Raw genomic sequence first — 20,901 nt, 5'->3', positions numbered from 1 at the left:
TACCTTTGTTTGCAGTTGCCAAGACCCAAAATCTTTTACTTATAGCATGATTTGGGGAAATAATATCTCAAATCTCCCAATAATGTTTTATCTGTCAATCTGCTACACTGAACTGTAAGTTAATTCTCTACTTTAGACTCAGATAGCAATTCTAAAACACAACTTTGCCAAACAATAAACACAGTTTTCACAGAGTGTGCAGCCATTACTTTACTCTATGGAGGTGACTACCAACCGCACCCGCACACACCCCTTCTCCTCTTTGACTTATTTTTATTTTTCCCTTTATTTTTACAATTTATGCTCTTCAGGTCCAGTCAATAACCAGAAATTACATAAAATCCAGTGTACTGAATTTTGCAGTAAACTGCCAGGGCCTTTATAAAAATCAGATAAACTACTAACTGAAAAAACTTACCTATGGAAATTGATTTTAATGTTTATTTACAAAGCCTTAATCTGTACTAAAGTAGCACTGGAACAGACTTTGGTGTTCTAAGGTTATTTCATCAGTGTGTATTTGGTGTGTAGAATAATCTGTTGTTTGTAGTTTGGATAGAAAAAAATCCATTCAGGCAAAAGTTTACAGAGCTTTGGTTGAAGTGTTTCCGTGATCCAAATGCAAGACATTCGTCTCAAATGTTTATGTGGCCTGGGCAGCTGTGTGTTAAATTTAGACAAAAGAAGATATAGTACCAGAAGTTGTACCATAGTGAATAAATGTTGCTTTTTATTGTAATTCCTGTAAATTCTCATGTCTAAACTTCATTTTATAAGCCATGAAATGATTCACTGAGATTGCTATTGGGAACTTTTTGGTGATGTAATTCATGATTGTAGCAGCTGAATTACTGAGTGTACTCTGTGTAGTTTAGTGAAGTTACAAACCTACATAATGTTGAATGCCCCCCTCCTCCCTGAAATCTCACCCCAAATTCTGATTCTCCTGCATTTTATTCTGAACTTGGGCTTTCTTTTTCTTTGTTTCTTCCAGAAATAAATATCATCATGTTCCAAGTCGTCTCCGGCTTCTGGTGTCAGATTCAGAAGATTTCACAAAAATATTAAGCTGCTGAACGAAGGGGAGAACATGGAATCCAGAGAAATCTCCAATACTCAGCCAACATCCTCTCCTACACCTAGCAGACAAATGCAGAAAAGAACAGGAAATAAGAAAACGTACCACTGTTCAGACTGTGGGAAGAGTTTTACTGCACAGAGTAATCTCATAACACATCAGCGCATTCACACTGGAGTGAAACCATATCACTGCTCAGACTGTGGGAAGAGTTTCTATCAACAGAGTACTCTCATAACACATCAGCGCATTCACACTGGTGAGAAACCGTATCACTGTTCAGACTGTGGAAAGAGATTTAATTATCAGGGTAATCTCCAACAACACCAGCGCATTCACACTGGAGAGAAACCGTATCACTGTTCAGACTGTGGAATGAGTTTTACTGCACAGAGTAATCTCATAACACATCAGCGCATTCACACTGGAGTAAAACCGTATCACTGCTCAGAGTGTGGCAAGAGTTTCTATCAACAGAATCAACTCAAAACACACCAGCGCATTCACACAGGAGAGAAACCGTATTACTGCTCAGACTGTGGAAAGAGTTTTAATAGACAGAGTTATTTCAAAACACACCAGCGCATTCACACTAAAGAGAAACCGTATCACTGCTTAGAGTGTGGAAAGAGTTTTTATACACAGAGTAATCTCAAAACACATCAGCGCATTCACACTGGAGTAAAACCATATTACTGCTCAGAATGTGGAAAGAGTTTTACTAAACAGAGTTATCTCAAAACACACCAACGCGTTCACACTGGAGTGTAACCGTATCACTGCTCAGAGAAAAAAGCTTCAGGCATTCATATGTATTGATGAGATGCAAGTGCATTAAGAGTATTTAAGACATTTACACACCTATAACCATAGAGGAACCATGGGACTTTCAGGGGTATCCTCAGACATTTAGCAAAGTCATGAAAACTATGAATGAAATTGAAAAGTACAGTCCACTCTATCCAGCAACAGCTTGAGGAGACAGAGAGCTGATTGTCTGCAGTGGAAGATTAGAATATGAGACTAACCAGTGAGGATAAATCCCCTCAGATGATCCTGGTCAGGTTTCTGGGTTCCTCTGTCAGAGATAAAGTGCACAGGGCAAGAAGGAAGGAGAAGTGCTTGAATGGGAGGGATGTATTCTAATCCCTGGTATGTCCAAAGAACTGGTGCAAAAAAAAAGAGAATCGTCCACCAATGTGAGGAGGCTGCTGTGAGAGTGTTATATTTGGTTGATGCTGGAATTCCCAGTAAAATTACTACCTAAGTTCTGAGCCATTTATTTACAATATTTTTATTTTAAAATGCATTTTAGTCCATGAATAATTAATACTGTCACTTTTAAATTTGTGTTAAGCATTAACGACTTGATTATTATGTGTATTTTGGATAGTATAGTGGTTACTGTTTGATTTTTGATTATACTTCACAGCTAAACATCTGAGCTAAATAATATAAATGTGGAAATAAACTTGTAAGTAATTTTTCAAGTGTATAGTATTCATTTACACTTGTAATAGGCTTGTTTTTCTAATATTGTGTACATATTACACAAACGTAATATTATTTTATTATTTTAGTTAGCTGAAGCTATCTAGCTTATCACTGAAGTTAGCATTTGGCTTTCAGTCTTTGTCTTTTTCCTAATAAAATGTGATGTTTTTTAATGTATTCTGTAATCAGGTACCTTATTTTCTTAGAAATGTTAAGATTTACTTAATGAAAATATAATAATATAGACATGATGTGTATAGCCAAGTTCTTTATTATGATTCTGTAATCGGTAGCTAGCTAACGCTAACAGGCTAGTTTGTCTTAGCACTGGAACCTTTGTAAACTGAAATAAAGTAAAGAGAATTCATGTTCATCAGATCAGTAAGTACAGTCAGCATGTACTGTACAATATTCTACTCATACATTTTTGAAGATCAATTTTATATATTAAGAACTAGCCAGCTAGCTAGGTAGCGTTAGCATTCTATCAGCTGCTAGTGTTCAATCAGTTTAGTATTATTCTTGAAATATTTATGTATCAAATATTGTAGTAAAGTATTTAGTTTGCAAAAATAAAATAGTTGTGTCTTTATTATTATTTATATTTATTAATTATTATATATTTTTTATTGTTGTATTTTGTAAATGTTATATAGCTGTTAAATGTTCTCTGTTCTTAGGAGTATTTACATATCATCCCCATATTATAATCAAAGGGCTCTAATGATATAAAGTTCCTAACATTCAAACACAATTTAAAGTGTTTTCATCCTAAAATATCCAATTCAGCTGGTTAGAAAGATATATCAAACCCTAATTCAGGTATTTTCCAGAGGAGATTGTATAAAAAAGGTTTTGATTGTCTACAGACTTTCTTACTGTTTTCACAGCATATGGATTCATACTACATTTTGTAATATAGTATATTAATTTACTTAGTTTATATATACAAAACATTTTTTACAGACTTTAATATTAAATATATACCTCTTAAGAGCAATTTTTTCAGTAATAAGGGATACATATTTTTTGCTATTACACGTTAAAAAAAAACATTCTGATATCAGAGATCAGCACTGATTTGCTGCATTTGATGATGTAATAATAAACACTGATTCAGTGTAATTTTTTTTTCTGAGTTTGAAAAACTACTTTAGTAAAATGATTCTAATGTTTGATGGACAGGAATTGTGAAGCACGGTAAGCCTCATAGCGCTGCAGGACTTTTATTTTGACAGCTGGTTTCCAGCTGTAACGCCATTGGCTCCTGAGCTGCAGTAGAGTGATGATGAGCGGAGTTCCGGGGTTCTGCAGCTGCGGGTCTTTAGTGCAGAAACAGCAGCAGCAGCAGACTGTTGTAGGTTCAGGTGATTCAGGGCTGTTGATTGGATGTGATCAGATCAGGTGATAAAGTCATTGTGATGCAGTATTGATTGAACATGTTCTAATAGTTAGAGCGCGGGTTGAACAGATGTTTGCTGCTGTTTAAAATGAAGACTGTATTCTCTGTAGGTGAATAATGGAAGGGTGCTGCAGGTTTCCCCCGGTCTCCAGTAAAGTGGAGCAGCAGAAGATCCAGCTCTGATCAGCAGCAGCTCCACACCTCTGTACTCAGACTGATCTGCTGGAGGAACACCATCAGCTCACCTGCTGCAGGTATGGAGATGTTCCACTCTTCACACAAACACTGCTCTACATTTACTCTTAAACACACATTCAGAACATCACACACAAGCAGCTTCACCCAGGAGCTGGAGGTTCGTAGTGGGTGATTGAGGGCTGTTAATAGGGGGGTTATAAAGTATGAAAATCATTCAGGAGTGAGATAGCAGGAGTTCACAGTCCTGGAGAACCCACACTTTGTATATTTTTGGTTTCCTTCTACTGTGGAACACTGTTGCTCACTTTTAAGCCTTCGAAGAGAGAAATAACAGTTTGCATTAGGGGTGTAACGGTATGTGCATTCTTTACAAACCATCATGGTACATGGGTCACGTTTCGGTTCACGTAAACGCACACAGAATACACGGTACACAAGCTGATTTAAACTGTCCACACACCATGGCTGCGCTGCCATAGAAAATGAATGGTGGCCTGTCGCTTTCCAGTGCGAACACAGGGTTAGGCGCTCGGAGTGTCTGTCTCTCTCTTGCTCTCTATCTCTTTTGCTTGTGCGTCTGTCTGTCTGTCTTTGTCTCTCTTTCGCTCGCTCCCTCTGTTTCTCTCTCTCTCTCTCTCTCTGAGATATTATAAAACAGTAAAAGTGATCTAGTCTACCAGACCTAAACCACACCACACTACACTATTATTACTGTCTCCTCCCAATAATACTGGGAAATTTCAGCATTAAAAAAAATCTTAATTTTTTATTCCTTTTTAGTGATTGACATCACCAGTATATTTAAATTTTAACAATCTAATGCTGATATTGCTTAAAAACACCTCAAACACTGAAATGCATCCAGTAATATGTAGCAGTTAAAGTAATGCTATTGATGACAGTAGGAGAGAACCCTGGTTTTAAGCATTTTATAAAAGAGCTCGAGCCCAGTTACAACATTCCATCCCAAAAAACTAAACATGGTTATAATACAGATTCATTGTTATTATGACGTTATTATAGTGGAGGCTATACAGTATGCCCAGCCTTGTTTACTTTTTTTTCACCAAACGTACCAAAAACGTACTAAACCGTGGGGTTTATACTGAGTTGTGACTTGAACCGTAGATTTTCTGTATTGTTACACCCCTAGTTTGCATTAATATTTTTCAATGAAGTTATTTAATATAATGTCTATAATATATGGCCAAAAGTATTTACTTGTCTGCTTTCTCATTCATATGAACAACTCTGTGTAGCACAGTTTTTGGAATTAATAAGCTATTTTGGAATTCTAAGCTATAAAGTTATTCAGTGAGATTGCTTTTGGAAACCTTTTTTGGTGATGTAAGTAATGAAAGTAACCCCAAATCCCACCCCAAATTGTGATTCTTCTGCATTTTATTCTGACCTTGGGCTTTCTTTTTTTTTGTTTCTTTTAGAAATATATACCATCCTGTTCCAAGTATGCTCCTGCTTGTGATGTCAACTGCCCTACCTGGATAAAATTTAGCTTCACAAATACAGATTCAGAAGATTTCACAAAGATATTGAGCTGCTGAACGAAGGGGAGGACATGGAATCCAGAGAAATCTCCAATACTCAGCCAACATCCTCTCCTACACCTAGCAGACAAATGCAGAACAGTACAGAAAATTTTAAAACTCACCACTGTTCAGACTGTGAGAAGAGCTTTCCTCAACAGGGTAATCTCCAACAACACCAACGCATTCACACAGGAGTGACACCGTATCACTGCTCAAATGGTGGGATGAATTTTCCCCAACAGAATAATTGCGAAACACACCAGCACATTCACACAGAAGAGAAACCGTATCACTGCTTGTGTGGAAAGGATTTTACTCAACAGATTAACCTCCAACACCACCAGCACATTCACACAGGAGAAAAACCATATCAGTGCTTAGACTGTGGGAAGAGTTTTTCTCAACATAGTTATCTGAAAAGACACCAACGCACTCACACTGTAGTGAAATCATTTTACTGTTCGGACTGTGGAAAGCATTTTAATACACAGAGTTATCTCAAAAAACACCAGCGCATTCACACTGGAGTGAAGTCATATCACTGCTCAGACTGTGGAAATAATTTTAACACACAGGGTGATCTCAAAAGACACCAGCGCATTCACACTGGAGTGAAACCATATCAGTGTTCAGAGTGTGGGAAAAGTTTTACTCAACAGAGTAATCTCCAACAACACCTGCGCATTCACACGGGAGAAAAACCTTATCACTGCTCAGACTGTGGGAAGACTTTTGCTCAACAGATTACTCTCCTACGACACCAGAACATTCACACTGGAGAAAAACCATATCACTGCTCAAAGTGTGGAAAAACGTTTGCTCAACAGATTACTCTCCACCGACACCAGCGCATTCACACAGGAGAAAAACCGTATTACTGTTCAGACTGTGGAAAGAGTTTTAATCAACAGAGTCATCTCGAAAGACATCAGTGCATTCACACTGGAGTATAACCGTATCTTCAGGCATTTATATACATAGAAGAGACATAAGTACATTAGAAGTATTCAAGGCATTTACACACCTATATCCATAGAGGAACCAAGTACAGTCCATTTCATCCTGCAACAGAATAAATGGGTCCACACCCAGGACTGATTTACTCTAGTTCTATCAGTGTGCTGTAGGCTAATTTACCACATCATGACCTGAATGTGAATCTCCTAGTTCTACTAAATTACTGTTACAATCTCTGAATATCAAAAAAATGAACATAGTGTCAAATATTGAAGTTTAAAATGTATTAAAATTTACTTAGAAAATAGTTTTAGCACTATATATATATATATATATATATATATATATATATATAAAGAGATATATCAGGAAAGAGTGTGATGATAGCAATGGCTGTGTTCATCACCCGTGTAGATACCTATCTGTGATGCTTATCGTACTTTTCGCACTATAAGGCGCACCAGATTATAAGGTGCATTATCAGAGAAAGTCCATTTTCTGGTCTATTTACATACATAAAGTGCACTGGATTATTTTAAAAACTAAGATAAGAAAACAAAACTAATAAAAAATGTTGTTTTAAAGTCAAACATGCGCTGGATGTTAATCTACACAGATTTCTCTCCTGAAAACTGTGTATTGGGGTGAGTAAAGGGCTTCTGTTTATTTACAGTAAGCTTAGACTCACAAATTTCTCCAGCACTAAGGCTGGAGCATTAGCATTGGTGGCTAACTACTAGCAGTGCCTTAAAGTGCGAAAAATACAGTACCTATGATACTTACCTGGTAATTTACCTGTTATACTTAGCTGTTATAATAACCTTTAACTATGTATTACTACGGTTGACCGGTGGAGTCTCTGGGGCAAGCTAAAGGTCCCTCGGCTATCTTAGAGCTGGGTAACAGGTAGAGTAATCATGTAAGAGTTAAAATGTGCAAAAAGGTTCATTATTCATGTATTACTCATTTATGTTGACATACATTTATTCATTGATTTATTTATTAAGACCTTATGTAAATATGTTTAAATTGTCGGTCTTTGTGTTACTTGTTTGTTGCCCTAGTCTAGCCACTTTCCCCCTATAGTAAGTTAAATGGTTTGTCCCATTAGATGAGTGGGTGAGGCTAGTCTGTGAAGTGGAACTATGCAAACATTGGTGGAAGGCTGGCTGAGGGAGGATTCACCTGTCCCTCAGAGGGGGAAAAAGTGCGACTGGATTTTATGCCTTTGTGGTCTAAAAGGCTATTTTAACCGTGTTTATTTTTTTGCTTTGCACTCTTCTGTTTCTGATTTAACTTTTTTATTTTTGCACGCCTTGTAAATAAACATACAGTTATGAACTCAGCTGCTGGATTCCCTGGATTCTTCTCTCAGAGAAAATCGTGGTCACTAACTACCTGCTGACTTTGTCACAAAGAGCAAAACCACATCAATGTGTCAACACATATATATATATATATATATATATATATATTTACATCTTATCTTAATATATATATATATATCCTCCCCTGACTTCAATTGGATATAGTCTATCAATATGGCTACATCAGCAGTGTCCACTTATAAGCTTGTTGTCCTGCTCAGAAGACGTGATCAGCTCCAGCCTGTCTGGGCAACAAGTTCCTATCATGGTGATATTCAGCTCTATGTCCTTTTTAAACACAGCAAACAGTCCTTAAGTGTCCTAAAGCCTATAATATGATAAAAGAGAAAAAAGAATGCATGGAAAGATTCCTAGCACTTCACTCAGACAGCTTGTTGAAAATTATTTCACACTTCTACTCAGTGATAAAACACTTGCATCCGGACTGCAATTGAAAAAACAAAAGGACAAGTGAGGGTTTTTTTTTTCTTTCACTTTTTCGATCACATGACATCATGTTCAGTAGCTCCTCCATTTCCACTCGCTGCTGTATTTTTACGTGGATCTCGGTGGAAACGAGCGTCCAAAGTGTAATTACGGTGTGTGGCAGTGGACAAATAGCTATTTTATTAAACGCAAAGTGACGAAACTCAGAGATGTGTGTCCGGACGGGACTAAAATTACCGGAGGAGCACGGAGTTCAGAGAAAAACAGTAGATAATTCAGCCTGTAATTTCTTCAAAGACGTCTGAGAAAAACACGTACATGGTCGTTCCAGACAGGAATAAAATCACAGAAGAGCCCCCCCATAAAAGAGAAAATGAATTTTATAGTAACCATTTCTGCTTTTGTGAACATTGTATAGAAACTTTATATCATTCCAGTCACATAAACACCTGTCATCTCCAAAACACTAGTTCGGAAGAAAATATCACCCGTCTCCTAGTTTTAGAGGTGAAAAGTTTTGATGATAGATGATGCTCGATAAACCTGGATAACTATGGCCATGACTGTGTGACACTATTTTTTAAACAAAATTTTGTTAAAACGTAATTTGAATTAAAATGTACAAAATGCAGATCCAAATATTTGTCAGCTTTAAGCTCCAAACGCTGTGCTTTATATTATTGTCCTTATTAGCATCCTTCACCAAAATCCAGAGCTACACTTTACATGAATAAATGAACTTTCCCTTACAGCTAAACTTTAGCACATCGGAGCTAAATAATATCAATGTGGATAAAAATATCAATAAACTTTTGTGTAGTATATATTTACACTTGTAATAGGTTAGTTATGCTAATAATGAATCATAGATATTACACAAACGTAACATTTTTATACATAAACATATTTAATTATTTCAAAGTTAGCTAAAAAACTACCTAGCTTATCAGTGAAGTTAGCATTTTGGCTTTCCTTGTTTGTCTTTATCTTTAAAAAAAGGGATGTTTCTAAATGTATTCTGTTATCAGAAGCCTTATTGTCTCAGACATATTAATATTTAATTAATGAAAATGGAAAATATAGACATGAAGTGTATAGCCAAGTCCTTTTTATGACTCTGTAATCGGTAGCTAGCTAACGCTAACAGGCTAGTTAGTCTCAGCACTGGAACCTTCTTAAACTGAAAAAAGTAAAGAAAGTTTTAAAGTGAACGATTTCTAACTTCATGTTCATCAGATCAGTAACTACTGTCAGCATGTACTGTACAATATTCTCTTCAAATATTTTTGAAGATGATTTTTATATATTGATAACCAGAAAAATTAGCCAGCTAGCTAGGTAGCGTTAGCATTAGTTAGCCACTAACACAGTGTGTGTACAATCAGAATTGTATTATTCTTGATATATTTATATAAAATGTGTCTAATATTGTAAATAATAACAATAATAATACAAAGAATTATATAATAATAATAATAATAATAACAATAATAATAATAATTATTATTATTATTATTATTATCGTTATTATTATTATTTACATGTTTTATTATTTACACATTTTATTATTATTATTATTGTTGTTGTTGTTGTTGTTGTTGTTGTTGTTAAATTTTGGTGAATCTTACAAAAATACATAGCTACTAAATGTTCTCTGTTCTTATGATTATTTACTTTTTAGCTCGAGATTAAACATATTGATTCAGGCTACAGTTTAAAATATAGTTTTTAAAAACTTAGTTTACATATATTTAATTTTTTTGACTTTATTAATAAATATACACTTTGTAAAAATCAAGAGCAATTATTTCATGAATACATTCTAATGCCAGAGATCAGCACTGATTTGCTGCATTTGGTGATGTAAAAAAAAACACCGATTCAGTGTAATTTTGTTTTCTAGGTTTGAAATACTACTTTAGTAAAATGATTCTAATGTTTGATGGGCAGAATGTGTGAAGCAAAAGTAAGCCTTATAGCGCTGCAGGACTTTTATTTTGACAGCTGGTTTCCAACTGTAACGCCATTGGCTCCTGAGCTGCAGTAGAGTGATGTGATTGGCTGATGAGCGGAGTTCCGGGGTCCCGGAGCTGCGGGTCTTTAGTGCAGAAACAGCAGCAGCAGCAGACTGTTGGAGGTTCAGGTGATTCAGGGCTGTTGATTGGATGTGATCAGATCAGGTGATAAAGTCATTGTGATGCAGTATTGATTGAACATGTTCTAATAGTTAGAGCGCGGGTTGAACAGATGTTTGCTGCTGTTTAAAATGAAGACTGTGTTCTCTGTAGGTGAATAATGGAAGGGTGCTGCAGGTTTCCCCCGGTCTCCAGTAAAGTGGAGCAGCAGAAGATCCAGCTCTGATCAGCAGCAGCTCCACACCTCTGTACTCAGACTGATCTGCTGGAGGAACACCATCAGCTCACCTGCTGCAGGTATGGAGATGTTCCACTCTTCACACAAACACTGCTCTACATTTACTCTTACACACACATTCAGAACATAAACATTCAGGAGTCACACTTTGCATATTGTTGGGTTCTTTCTATTCAGGAACACTTCTTTTATCCGATTGCTCACTTTTAAGCCTTTTAAGAGAAACATAACAGATTGCATTAATGTCTTCACATGCATATGAACAACCCTGTGTAGCACAGTTTTTGGTAGGTGGGTGGGTGTCACGGCATTCTCTGCTGCAGTGCTGTTAGCCAATCAGAGGAGATATGTTTGCAAGTATGAATATTCATGTGCAAGAAGAGCTAAATAGAAACAGCGGAGCAATTTTTTTCACAAAAAATCGGCTTACATAGCATTCTCTCATACTAGAGGCCACAACTAGACATTTTATAATGAATTTTAAAAGTGATGGAGTGAGACCTTTTAACACCTGAACACTACAAACTGCACTACAAACACCATACTCATATACCAGTCTCCCAAACAGCCAACATAGAATAGATCTGGGCAGGTATGTGTTAAATTTGCACAAAAATAGATACACTTAAGACATTGGGCTTTAGCAAACACAAAAAACTCAAATAGTAGCTTGTGATAAATGCTATTTTTATTGTGATTCCTGTAAATTCTCATGTCTGAACTTCATTTTATTAGCTATAAAGTTATTCAGTGAGATTGTTTTTGGAACCTTTTTTGGTAATGTAATTCATTCATAAAATCCCTGGAATCCCACCCCAAATTGTGATTCTTCTGCATTTTATTTTGATCTTGGGCTTTCTTTTTTCTTTGTTTCTTTCAGAAATAAATACCACGCTGTTCAAAGGGAAGAACATGGAATCCAGAGAAATCTCCAATACTCAGCCAACATCCTCTCCTACACCTAGCAGACAAATGCAGAAAAGCACAGGCAAGAAAAATCACCACTGTTCAGACTGTGGGAAGACTTTTACTCAACAGAGTAACCTACAACAACACCAGCACATTCACACAGCAGAAAAACCGTATCGCTGCTTAGAGTGTGGGAAGAGTTTTACTCAAAAGATTAGTCTCCAACAACACCAGCGCATTCACACTGGAGAAAAACCATATCACTGCTCATATTGTGGGAAGAGTTTTACTCAACAGAATAATTTCAAAACACACCAGCTTATTCACACTGGAGAAAAACCATATCACTGCTTAGAATGTGGGAAGGATTTTACTCATCAGAGTACTCTTCGACAACACCAGCGCATTCACACTGGAGAGAAACCGTATCAGTGTTTAGACTGTGGGAAGAGTTTTACTACACAGAGTGATCTCAAAAGACACCAGCGCATTCACACTGGAGAAAAACCATATTACTGTTCAGACTGTGGAAAGCATTTTAATACACAGATTCATCTCAAAAGACACCAGCGCATTCACACTGGAGTGAAACCATATGACTGTTCAGAGTGTGGGAAAAGTTTTACTCAACAGAGTAGTCTCCAACAACACCTGCGCATTCACACGGGAGAAAAACCTTATCACTGCTCAGACTGTGGGAAGACTTTTGCTCAACAGATTACTCTCCACCGACACCAGAACATTCATACTGGAGAAAAACCATATCCCTGCTCACAGTGTGGGAAGACCTTTACTCAACAGATTACTCTCCACCGACACCAACGCATTCACACTGGAGAAAAACCGTATTACTGTTCAGACTGTGGAATGAGTTTTAATCAGCAGAGTCATCTCGAAAGACACCAGCGCATTCACACTGGAGTATAACCGTATCTTCAGGCATTTATATACATTGAAGAGACAACAAGTACATAGGCTTTTACACACCTATAACCATAGAAGAACCAAATACAGTCCACTCTATCCAGCAACAGATTGAAGAGACATAGAGCTGATTTTCTGCAGTGAAAGATTTAAAATATGAGACCAGTGAGGATAAATCCCCTCAGATGATCCTGGTCAGGTTTTTGGGTTCCTTTGTCAGAGATGAAGTGCACAGGGCAAGAAGGAAAGAGAAGTGCTTAAATGGGAGGGATGTACTCTAATCCCTGGTGTGTCCAAAGAACTGGTGCAAAAAAAGTGAAACGTCCACCAATGTGAGGAGTCTGCTGTGAGAGTGTAATATTTGGTTGATGCTGGAATTCCAAGTAGTCCTGAGTTTTAGAACATTTTCACTGTTGTGCTGAATAAATGGATTCACACCCAGAACTGATTTGCTCTAGTTCTATCAGTGTGCCGTAGGGTAATTTACCACAGCATGACCTTAATGTGGAGTCAACATTTAAAATGTAAAATGTATTAAAGTTTACTAAGAAAATAGTTTCAGCACTCTAGATACATAAAAGAGGCATAAATAAAGAGATACATTAGGAGAGAGTGTACTGATGACAATGGCTTTCTTCCTCACAAGTGTAGATACCCATCTGTGATGCTTACCTGTTAAATGTACCTGTTGTGCTTAGCTGTTATACTTACCTTTAACTGTGTATTACAGGGGTCACCAATCTTGTCCACATTGGGCCGGTGTGGGTGCAGGCTTTCATTACAACAAAGCTGTGGCACACCTGATTCCACTTGTTCAATCAGCCTCAGTCTCAGTCCCCAAACAAGTGGCCACCCATAGAGGGTGTGCCCGTGCCTGGTTGGAATGAAAACCCGCAACCACAGCGGCCCTTTCTGGACTGGATTGGTGACCCCTGGTGTATTACTACGGTTGACCAGTGGAGTCTTTGGGGCAAGCTGAAGGGCCCCCTTGAGTTAAGTTGAAATACGTTTATTTATTAATTTATTTATTAAGGCCTTGTAAATATTTGTTTGCTAGTATTGACCCACGCCCTTGACTGGACAGTGAAGAAGAAGAAAGGGGAAACTGCCGTATTTGGGGTGGAGTTCGGGGGAGCTTTGCTGAAAAAAGCGTGAAGCTGAAGCCCCCCCCACGGCAAGAGAAACAGGTAGAGAAAGGTAGACAATAAATGAAGGAGGAACATGGGTAGGAGGTGGGTGCGAGGTTGTTCAACACGCAGGTAGAGAGGAAGTGGCGGTTTATATAGGGAGGAGAGTGGGAGGAGTGAGGACGTGGATCAATCTCCCAAAACTAAGTTAATACATAACTCCAACTAACAGTCACCGTCTTTATTTTACATGTTTGTTTCCGTAGTCTAGCCACTTTCCCCCTATAGTAAGTTAAATGGTTTGTCCCATTAGATGAGGGGGTGGGGCTAGTCTGTTAAGTGGGACCATGCAAACATTGGTGGGGGGGAGACTGGCTGAGGGAGGACTCACCTGTCCCTGAGAGGGGGCACAATTTGGGTCAAGATAGCAAAAAAGTGTGACTAAATTTTATGACTGTGTGGACTAAAATTTAACTTACCTGTACTGATATTATTCAGGCTATTTTTGACAGTTTGTTGTCTTCTTTGCACTGTTCTGATTTCTGTTTTTATTTTTTATATTTGCACGCACTGTAAATAAACACAGTTATGAACTTAGCTGCTGGATTTTCTGGATCCTTCTCTCAGAGAAAATATTGGTCACTTCCTACCTGCTGACTTCCTGTCCCCAAACTCAGGATTTGGCAAAGCAGCATCACAAAGAGTTAAAGTACATCAGTTGGTTAATGCATAGTGTAATCATACCTCGATAGGTCAATACATTTACAGGGGGTGAGGACCCTTGGCCGTCTCCCCCCCAACCCAACACAGACGTCATCCAAACAGTTATATTGTCATGCACATGACAAGTAAATTAGTACGACCAATGCCGTTTGATAGATTTATATCAATATGACTACATCAGCAGTGTCCAGTTATGAGCTTGTTGTCCTGCTCAGAAGACAGGAGGAGCTCCAGCCTGTCTGGGCAACAACTTCCTATCTTGGTGTTGTTCAGCTCTATGTCCTTTTTAAACACAGCAAACCACCCTTAATTGTCCTAAAACCTATGAGAAGATGAAAGTAGAACTGGCATGCGCTGGCTATCTGGGGAGAAGTTCCCAGCACTTCACTCAGACAGCTTGTTATCTTCCAGCTTATATGCATTGATCCAGCAGAACAGCAGAACCGTAGTTAAGGTTCTTTTCCATTTAGGGAATTTTTTCCCTTATCACTTGTTGATGAAATACACTTACCTTCCTGATTCCTGAAAAAGTACAAAAACCTACAAGGCCTTGTGCCACTGTGGCACAGAAAAGAGAGAAAAGATCATGAAGCTACATTATAAAGTATATCTTATTTTCAAGTTTCTTCAATTCATATTTTGGAGCTGAAATATTTTGATGATAGAAGATGAAAGATAAACCTGGGTAACTATGGCCATGACTGTGTGACACTGTCCATCATTTGTTCTCGTGTTGCTTTTTTACCAAAAGATTTAAAATTATAAATATTTTTAAAATTTTATATATTTTTTAAACGTAATTTGATTTAAAATGAACAAAATGCAGTTTCAACTATTTATCTCAGCTTTTACGCTCCATACGCTGTGCTTTATATTAATGTCCTTATCAGCATCCTTCACCAAAATACAGAGCTACACTTTACACTGTAAAAAATACTGTATATTTACAGGACATTTTTGTGAAGAATTTGAACAGAATATTAGTATATTTCTGTATTTCCAAGCTCCACACTCCTGCCAAATAAATTAACTTTACCTCACAGCTAAACTGTAGCACATCTTAGCCAAATAATATCAATGTAAAAATAAACTTTTGTGTAGTATTAATTTACACTTGTTAAAGGTTAGTTGTGCTAATAACGGATCATAGCTATTACACAAACATAATATTATTTTATTATTTTAAAGTTAGCTGAAAAGCTAGCAAGCTTATTCCTGAAGTTAGCATTTTGGCTTTCCCTCTTTGTAATTTTTCTTTACAGAAATGCTAATATTTAATGAATGAAAATGGAATAATATAGATATGAAGTGAATAGTCAAGCCCTTTATTGTGATTCTGTAATCGATAGCTAGCTAATGCTAACAGGCTAGTTAGTCTCAGCACTGAAACCTTTTTAAACTAAAATAAAATAAAGAATATTATAAACGATTTCTAACTTCTTGTTTATCAGATCAGTAACTACAGTCAGCATATACTGTCCAATATTCTCTATAGACATTTTTGAAGATAATATTTATATATTATTATCCAGAAAATTTAGCCAGCAAGCTAATTAGCGTTAGCATTCTGTGAGCTGCTAGTTAGTCACTAAAGCTGTGTGTGTGTGTGTGTGTTATTCAGTTGTCAATGTGTTTAGCATTATTTACACATTATTTACCTAATATAATCAATATATCCAAATGATTAGACATTTTATGTACTGTAAAACATTTACAATTTTTTAAAATTAATGTTACATATTGATAACCATATCAATTATCTAACGCTAGCTAGCTAAGTAGCATTCTGTTAGCTGCTAGTTAGCTGCTAGTTAGCTGCCACAAACACTGTTTGTGTATAAAATATTTTATTAACATGTTTAACACGTCAACAAATACAACACTTTATTAAATGTTCTTAATTGTTAGCAATATTTACATATAATTCCCATATTTATAGTCAATAGACCTCAAAAAGATGATATTGCTGCATTACACAATTGTATATATATATATTTTTTACGCCAAAATATTCAATCCAGCTGATAAAAGGTCAAATCAAACCCTTTATGGTCGGAATTAGGTGTTTGTTTTTCAGGTAGACTTGATTTCTTTGCAGGTTTTCTTACAGTTTGTATAGCATATGGATTAATACTGCAGTTTATAATATAATATCTAAAATCCTTTATTGCAAATATACCATAACACTTATTTGGCAGGTTTTAATATTAAATAAACTTAAATAGAATTAAAATTGAATTGAATAGAATCACGAGAGCAGTAAGGAGAGATTGAGGTTTTCAATATTACATTATTAGAACATTAAATCAGGTGCTATTTAATATAACTTTATAACCTCACAGTGAAGAGCATATGCAGGAATGTGTTTATGGTGACAGTATTTTATATTTATTTAATGTTTAGATTCGTCAAAATGAATACTGAATCAATGTTTAATTAGCATAAATATTGATGCACACAAATGAATACATTCTGATTTCAGAGATCAGCACTGATTTGCTAATGTACAAATAAACACTTATTCAGTGTAATTTTATTTTCTGGGTTTGAAAAACTACTTTAGTAAAATGATTCTAATGTTTGATGGACAGGAATTGTGAAGCACAGTAAGCCTCATAGCACTGCAGGACTTTTATTTTGACAGCTGGTTTCCAGCTGTAACGCCATTGGCTCCTGAGCTGCAGTAGAGTGATGTGATTGGCTGATGAGCGGAGTTCCGGGGTTGTGCAGCTGCGGGTCTTTAGTGCAGAAACAGCAGCAGCAGCAGACTTTTGGAGGTTCAGGTGATTCAGGGCTGTTGATTGGATGTGATCAGGTCAGGTGATAAAGTCTTTAGGCTTGTTCGAGATGCGGCTGCGCCTCGCCTTGCTGGTCAGCGAGAGCAGCCGCGTGCAGGTGGGCGGGGTGGAGGAGCGGAGAAGTCAGGTCGGACAGTCTCCACCTGCAGCCCACGTGAACAACACAGGATCTCGCGATGAATGCGCTGTTTGTTTACTTCTGGTGTGAATAAAATCGCAAAAGTGAAACAGAGATAACATGAGTGTTATTAAATTGAGATAAAAACTTGTTATAAATATTCACAAAACATACTGTCATGTTACAGATGTATTGTGTAGCACTAAATTAATAATGGGATTAAATTTTTATTTGCAGACCAGCTTTTCTGTCTTTTGTTCTTGGAAATAAATACATCATGCTCATTTACACAGCTTTAATTGTTTAGCGCATTTCACAACACAAAAACAATAGAAGAAAAGAAAAGTAGATCTCAGTATAATAGTTATGTAGGTTTAAAGATAATTAATAAGAGCAGTTCAGGGCGCTTTATAAAACAGTAAAAATGATAGCAGTTGAGCTTTATTATGATATAAAATGCAGATTATGAACAAATAAATATTTTTGAATACTGCATGAAAATGAACTGTCTTGCTACTAGTTATGACAGTGTAAATACTGTGTTTTTTAAGGGGTTTTAGAGGAGATATATATTTTAAAATAAAAAGATTCACACGTGATAGGTGTCGGTGGATCTTCTAACCAATAGGGATTAAGCTCTGTCGTCATCAGGGCGGCTCTAGGCTCCCGCAGTTGGTGGGAAGCAACTGCAGCGCCTGGGTCAGACGGCTGCAGGCAGATTTCACTCGCGGGACTATAACGCCGGAAGTCATCGTCACGTGATGAAGGCGCAGACGCAAGTCGGACAAAAAAACTAACCAGCATGCACCATACCGAGCCAGGCGGCGATCGGACTGCGCAGCGCCGGGTTAAGTCGAACAAGCCTATTGTGATGCAGTATTGATTGAACATGTTCTAATAGTTAGAGCGCGGGTTGAACAGATGTTTGCTGCTGTTTAAAATGAAGACTGTATTCTCTGTAGGTGAATAATGGAAGGGTGCTGCAGGTTTCCCCCGGTCTCCAGTAAAGTGGAGCAGCAGAAGATCCAGCTCTGATCAGCAGCAGCTCCACACCTCTGTACTCAGACTGATCTGCTGGAGGAACACCATCAGCTCACCTGCTGCAGGTATGGAGATGTTCCACTCTTCACACAAACACTGCTCTACATTTACTCTTACACACACACACACACATTCAGACATTCAGATTAAAACACAACAGCTAGTGGAAATGGAGGAGCTACTGAACGCGATGTTATGTGACCGAGAAAAAAGCCTACAAACTCACTGATCCTTCTGTTTTTTTCAATTGCAGTCCGGATGCAGGAGTTTTATCACTGAGTAGAAGTGTGAAATATTTTACACAGACGTCCCCCTGAGAAAATAATCTCGTCCGGATAGGGCTTTTGTCCAGTGTGGACTAATAAATCCTGCAGGAAGAGCTTGGATCATGTGTTTCAGATTGTTTAAATGTGTACATTAATTTATTTATTATAATATCTGTGCTAGTTGTCTAGCCTGTGGTAATTTCCACTCATTGGCTTTGTGCTCAATTAAACTTTTAATTTAGGGATTTATTTTTCTTTGTTTTTTCCAGAAATGAAAACCACCCTGTTCAAGGTGTTCTCCTGCTCCAGGTGTCATCTGTCTTATCTGGATAAAATTTAGCTTCACAAACACAGATTTTACGAAAATATTAAGCTGCTGAACGAAGGGGAGAACATGGAATCCAGAGAAATCTCCAATACTCAGCCAACATCCTCTCCTACACCTAGCAGACAAATGCAGAACAGTACAGATAAGAAGCAAAGTTTCCGCTGTTCAGACTGTGGAAAAAGTTTTACCCGACAGGATAATCTCCAGCGCCACCAAAGCATTCACACTGGAGAGAAACCGTATCCCTGCTCAGAGTGTGGGAGTCGTTTTAGTCAAAGTCGCCACCTCCAGCGCCACCAGCGTGTTCACACTGGAGAGAAACCGTATTACTGTCCGGTCTGTGGTAAGAGTTTTACTGCAGGGAGTACTCTCAAAGAGCACCAGCGCATTCACACTGGAGAAAAACTGTGTCAGTGTTCAGACTGTGGGAAGAGGTTTTATCAAATGGGTAGTCTCCAGCGCCACCAGCTCATTCACACAGGAGGGAAACCGTATTATTGTTTAGAGTGTGGGACTAGTTTTACTAAACACACTCATTTTAAAACGCACCAGCGTGTTCACACAGGAGAGAAGCTATATCACTGTTCAGACTGTGGGAAAAGTTTTATGCAGCTGAGTACTCTCAAGCGACATCAGCGCGTTCACACTGGTGAGAAACCATTTCACTGTTCAGACTGTGGGAGGAGTTTTACTCAGCAGATTACTCTCCAACAGCACCAGCACATTCACACAGGAGAGAAACCGTATCACTGCTCAGACTGTGAAATGAGATTCAATCAACTGAATCATCTCAAATCACACCAGCGCATTCACACAGGAGAGAAACCGTATTTCTGCTCAGAATGTGGGAGGAGTTTTACTCAACAGGGTGCTCTCCAAAGACACCAGCGCATTCACACTGGAGAAAAACCATATTACTGTTCAGACTGTGGAAAACATTTCAGAAACCAGAGTAATTTTGAAACACACCAGTACATTCACACTGGAGCGAAACCATATTACTGCTCAGAGTGTGGGAAGAGTTTTAATCAACAGAATAATCTCATACGACACCAGCGCATTCACACTGGAGAGAAACCGTATTACTGTCCGGACTGTGGGAAGAGTTTTAACCAGCAGGGTGCTCTACAAAGACACCAGCATATGCACACCGGAGACGATGTGGCTAAAACTGAAAACATACGTGAATAGAATGGCATGATGAACACAATGTGATTCATTTACCTTGAAAGTCTGTCTTTTGTTGCGATTTAATATACGTAATGTAATTGTTTGTAAGTGGTACTCATTGGGGTATGCAAATTCATAGCTTAAATATTCTTACTGGTATTTGTAGAAGGTACTATATATTCAGCTGAATTTAAACCTTGATAAAACACAGTGGATCAACACCAGCAGATGACATGTCTCTCCAAACCATCACTGATCATCAATACATTTTACATTTCATTTGTTAATCAAGGGATCAGAGTCTGGAGGAAGAGTGGAGAGACACACAGTCCAAACTGCTCGAGGTCTAGTGTGAAGTTTCCACCAATCAGTGATGGTTTGGAGAGACATGCCTGTCATCTGCTGGTGTTGATCCACTGTGTTTTATTATCAAGTCTAAAGTCGGTGCAGTTTAGTTTTCCCACAAAATCTTACAGCACTTCATATCTTACAGCTTCCCTCTGCTGAGAACAACTTTTATGGAGATGCGGATTTCATTTTCCAGCAGGAATCTTTTTAACTTTGTGAAACTGACAACAATGTACTTTGTCCTGTACCATATAATACAGTTTTTCCCCATTTGCTTCTGCTCAAA

The 20,901-nt window shown here is 37.6% G+C and overlaps 4 protein-coding genes across 16 annotated transcripts in view; all 4 read left to right on the top strand.

Moving 5' to 3' along the window:
• LOC125780484 (gastrula zinc finger protein XlCGF7.1-like) overlaps positions 1 to 2,568 on the top strand; it is a 15,652-nt gene extending 13,084 nt beyond the window's left edge. The window contains exon 3 of the mRNA XM_049475577.1: positions 2,143 to 2,568. Coding sequence (XP_049331534.1) covers positions 2,143 to 2,169 — 27 coding nt within the window. The 3' untranslated portion in view covers positions 2,170 to 2,568. The remainder of the gene's footprint in view (positions 1 to 2,142) is intronic.
• LOC125799276 (gastrula zinc finger protein XlCGF49.1-like) overlaps positions 1 to 2,568 on the top strand; it is a 9,137-nt gene extending 6,569 nt beyond the window's left edge. Inside the window, exon 2 of the mRNA XM_049475579.1 lies at positions 995 to 2,568. Within this exon, the coding sequence (XP_049331536.1) occupies positions 1,091 to 1,849 (759 nt within the window). The 5' untranslated portion in view covers positions 995 to 1,090 and the 3' untranslated portion in view covers positions 1,850 to 2,568. The remainder of the gene's footprint in view (positions 1 to 994) is intronic.
• Positions 1 to 8,021, top strand: part of LOC103044297 (zinc finger protein 501-like) — a 25,972-nt gene extending 17,951 nt beyond the window's left edge. The window contains exon 2 of the mRNA XM_049475576.1: positions 5,615 to 8,021. Coding sequence (XP_049331533.1) covers positions 5,749 to 6,672 — 924 coding nt within the window. The 5' untranslated portion in view covers positions 5,615 to 5,748 and the 3' untranslated portion in view covers positions 6,673 to 8,021. The remainder of the gene's footprint in view (positions 1 to 5,614) is intronic.
• The window catches only part of LOC103042043 (zinc finger protein OZF-like), a 21,779-nt gene extending 878 nt beyond the window's left edge, over positions 1 to 20,901 (top strand). Inside the window, exons 1-3 of one of the 13 annotated variants that reach the window (XM_049475568.1) lie at positions 3,865 to 3,976; positions 18,425 to 18,568; positions 19,039 to 20,901. In XM_049475568.1, the coding sequence (XP_049331525.1) occupies positions 19,164 to 20,288 (1,125 nt within the window). In that variant the 5' untranslated portion in view covers positions 3,865 to 3,976; positions 18,425 to 18,568; positions 19,039 to 19,163 and the 3' untranslated portion in view covers positions 20,289 to 20,901. The other 12 variants (XM_049475566.1, XM_049475565.1, XM_049475572.1 and 9 more) reach the window with 12 other exon arrangements.

The sequence above is a fragment of the Astyanax mexicanus genome, chromosome 3 (assembly GCF_023375975.1).
Source record: "Astyanax mexicanus isolate ESR-SI-001 chromosome 3, AstMex3_surface, whole genome shotgun sequence".
In the NCBI taxonomy this organism is placed as follows: Eukaryota; Metazoa; Chordata; class Actinopteri; order Characiformes; family Acestrorhamphidae; genus Astyanax; species Astyanax mexicanus.
Note: the sequence above shows the minus strand (reverse complement) of the source record. Positions and strands in the feature narration are given on the sequence as shown.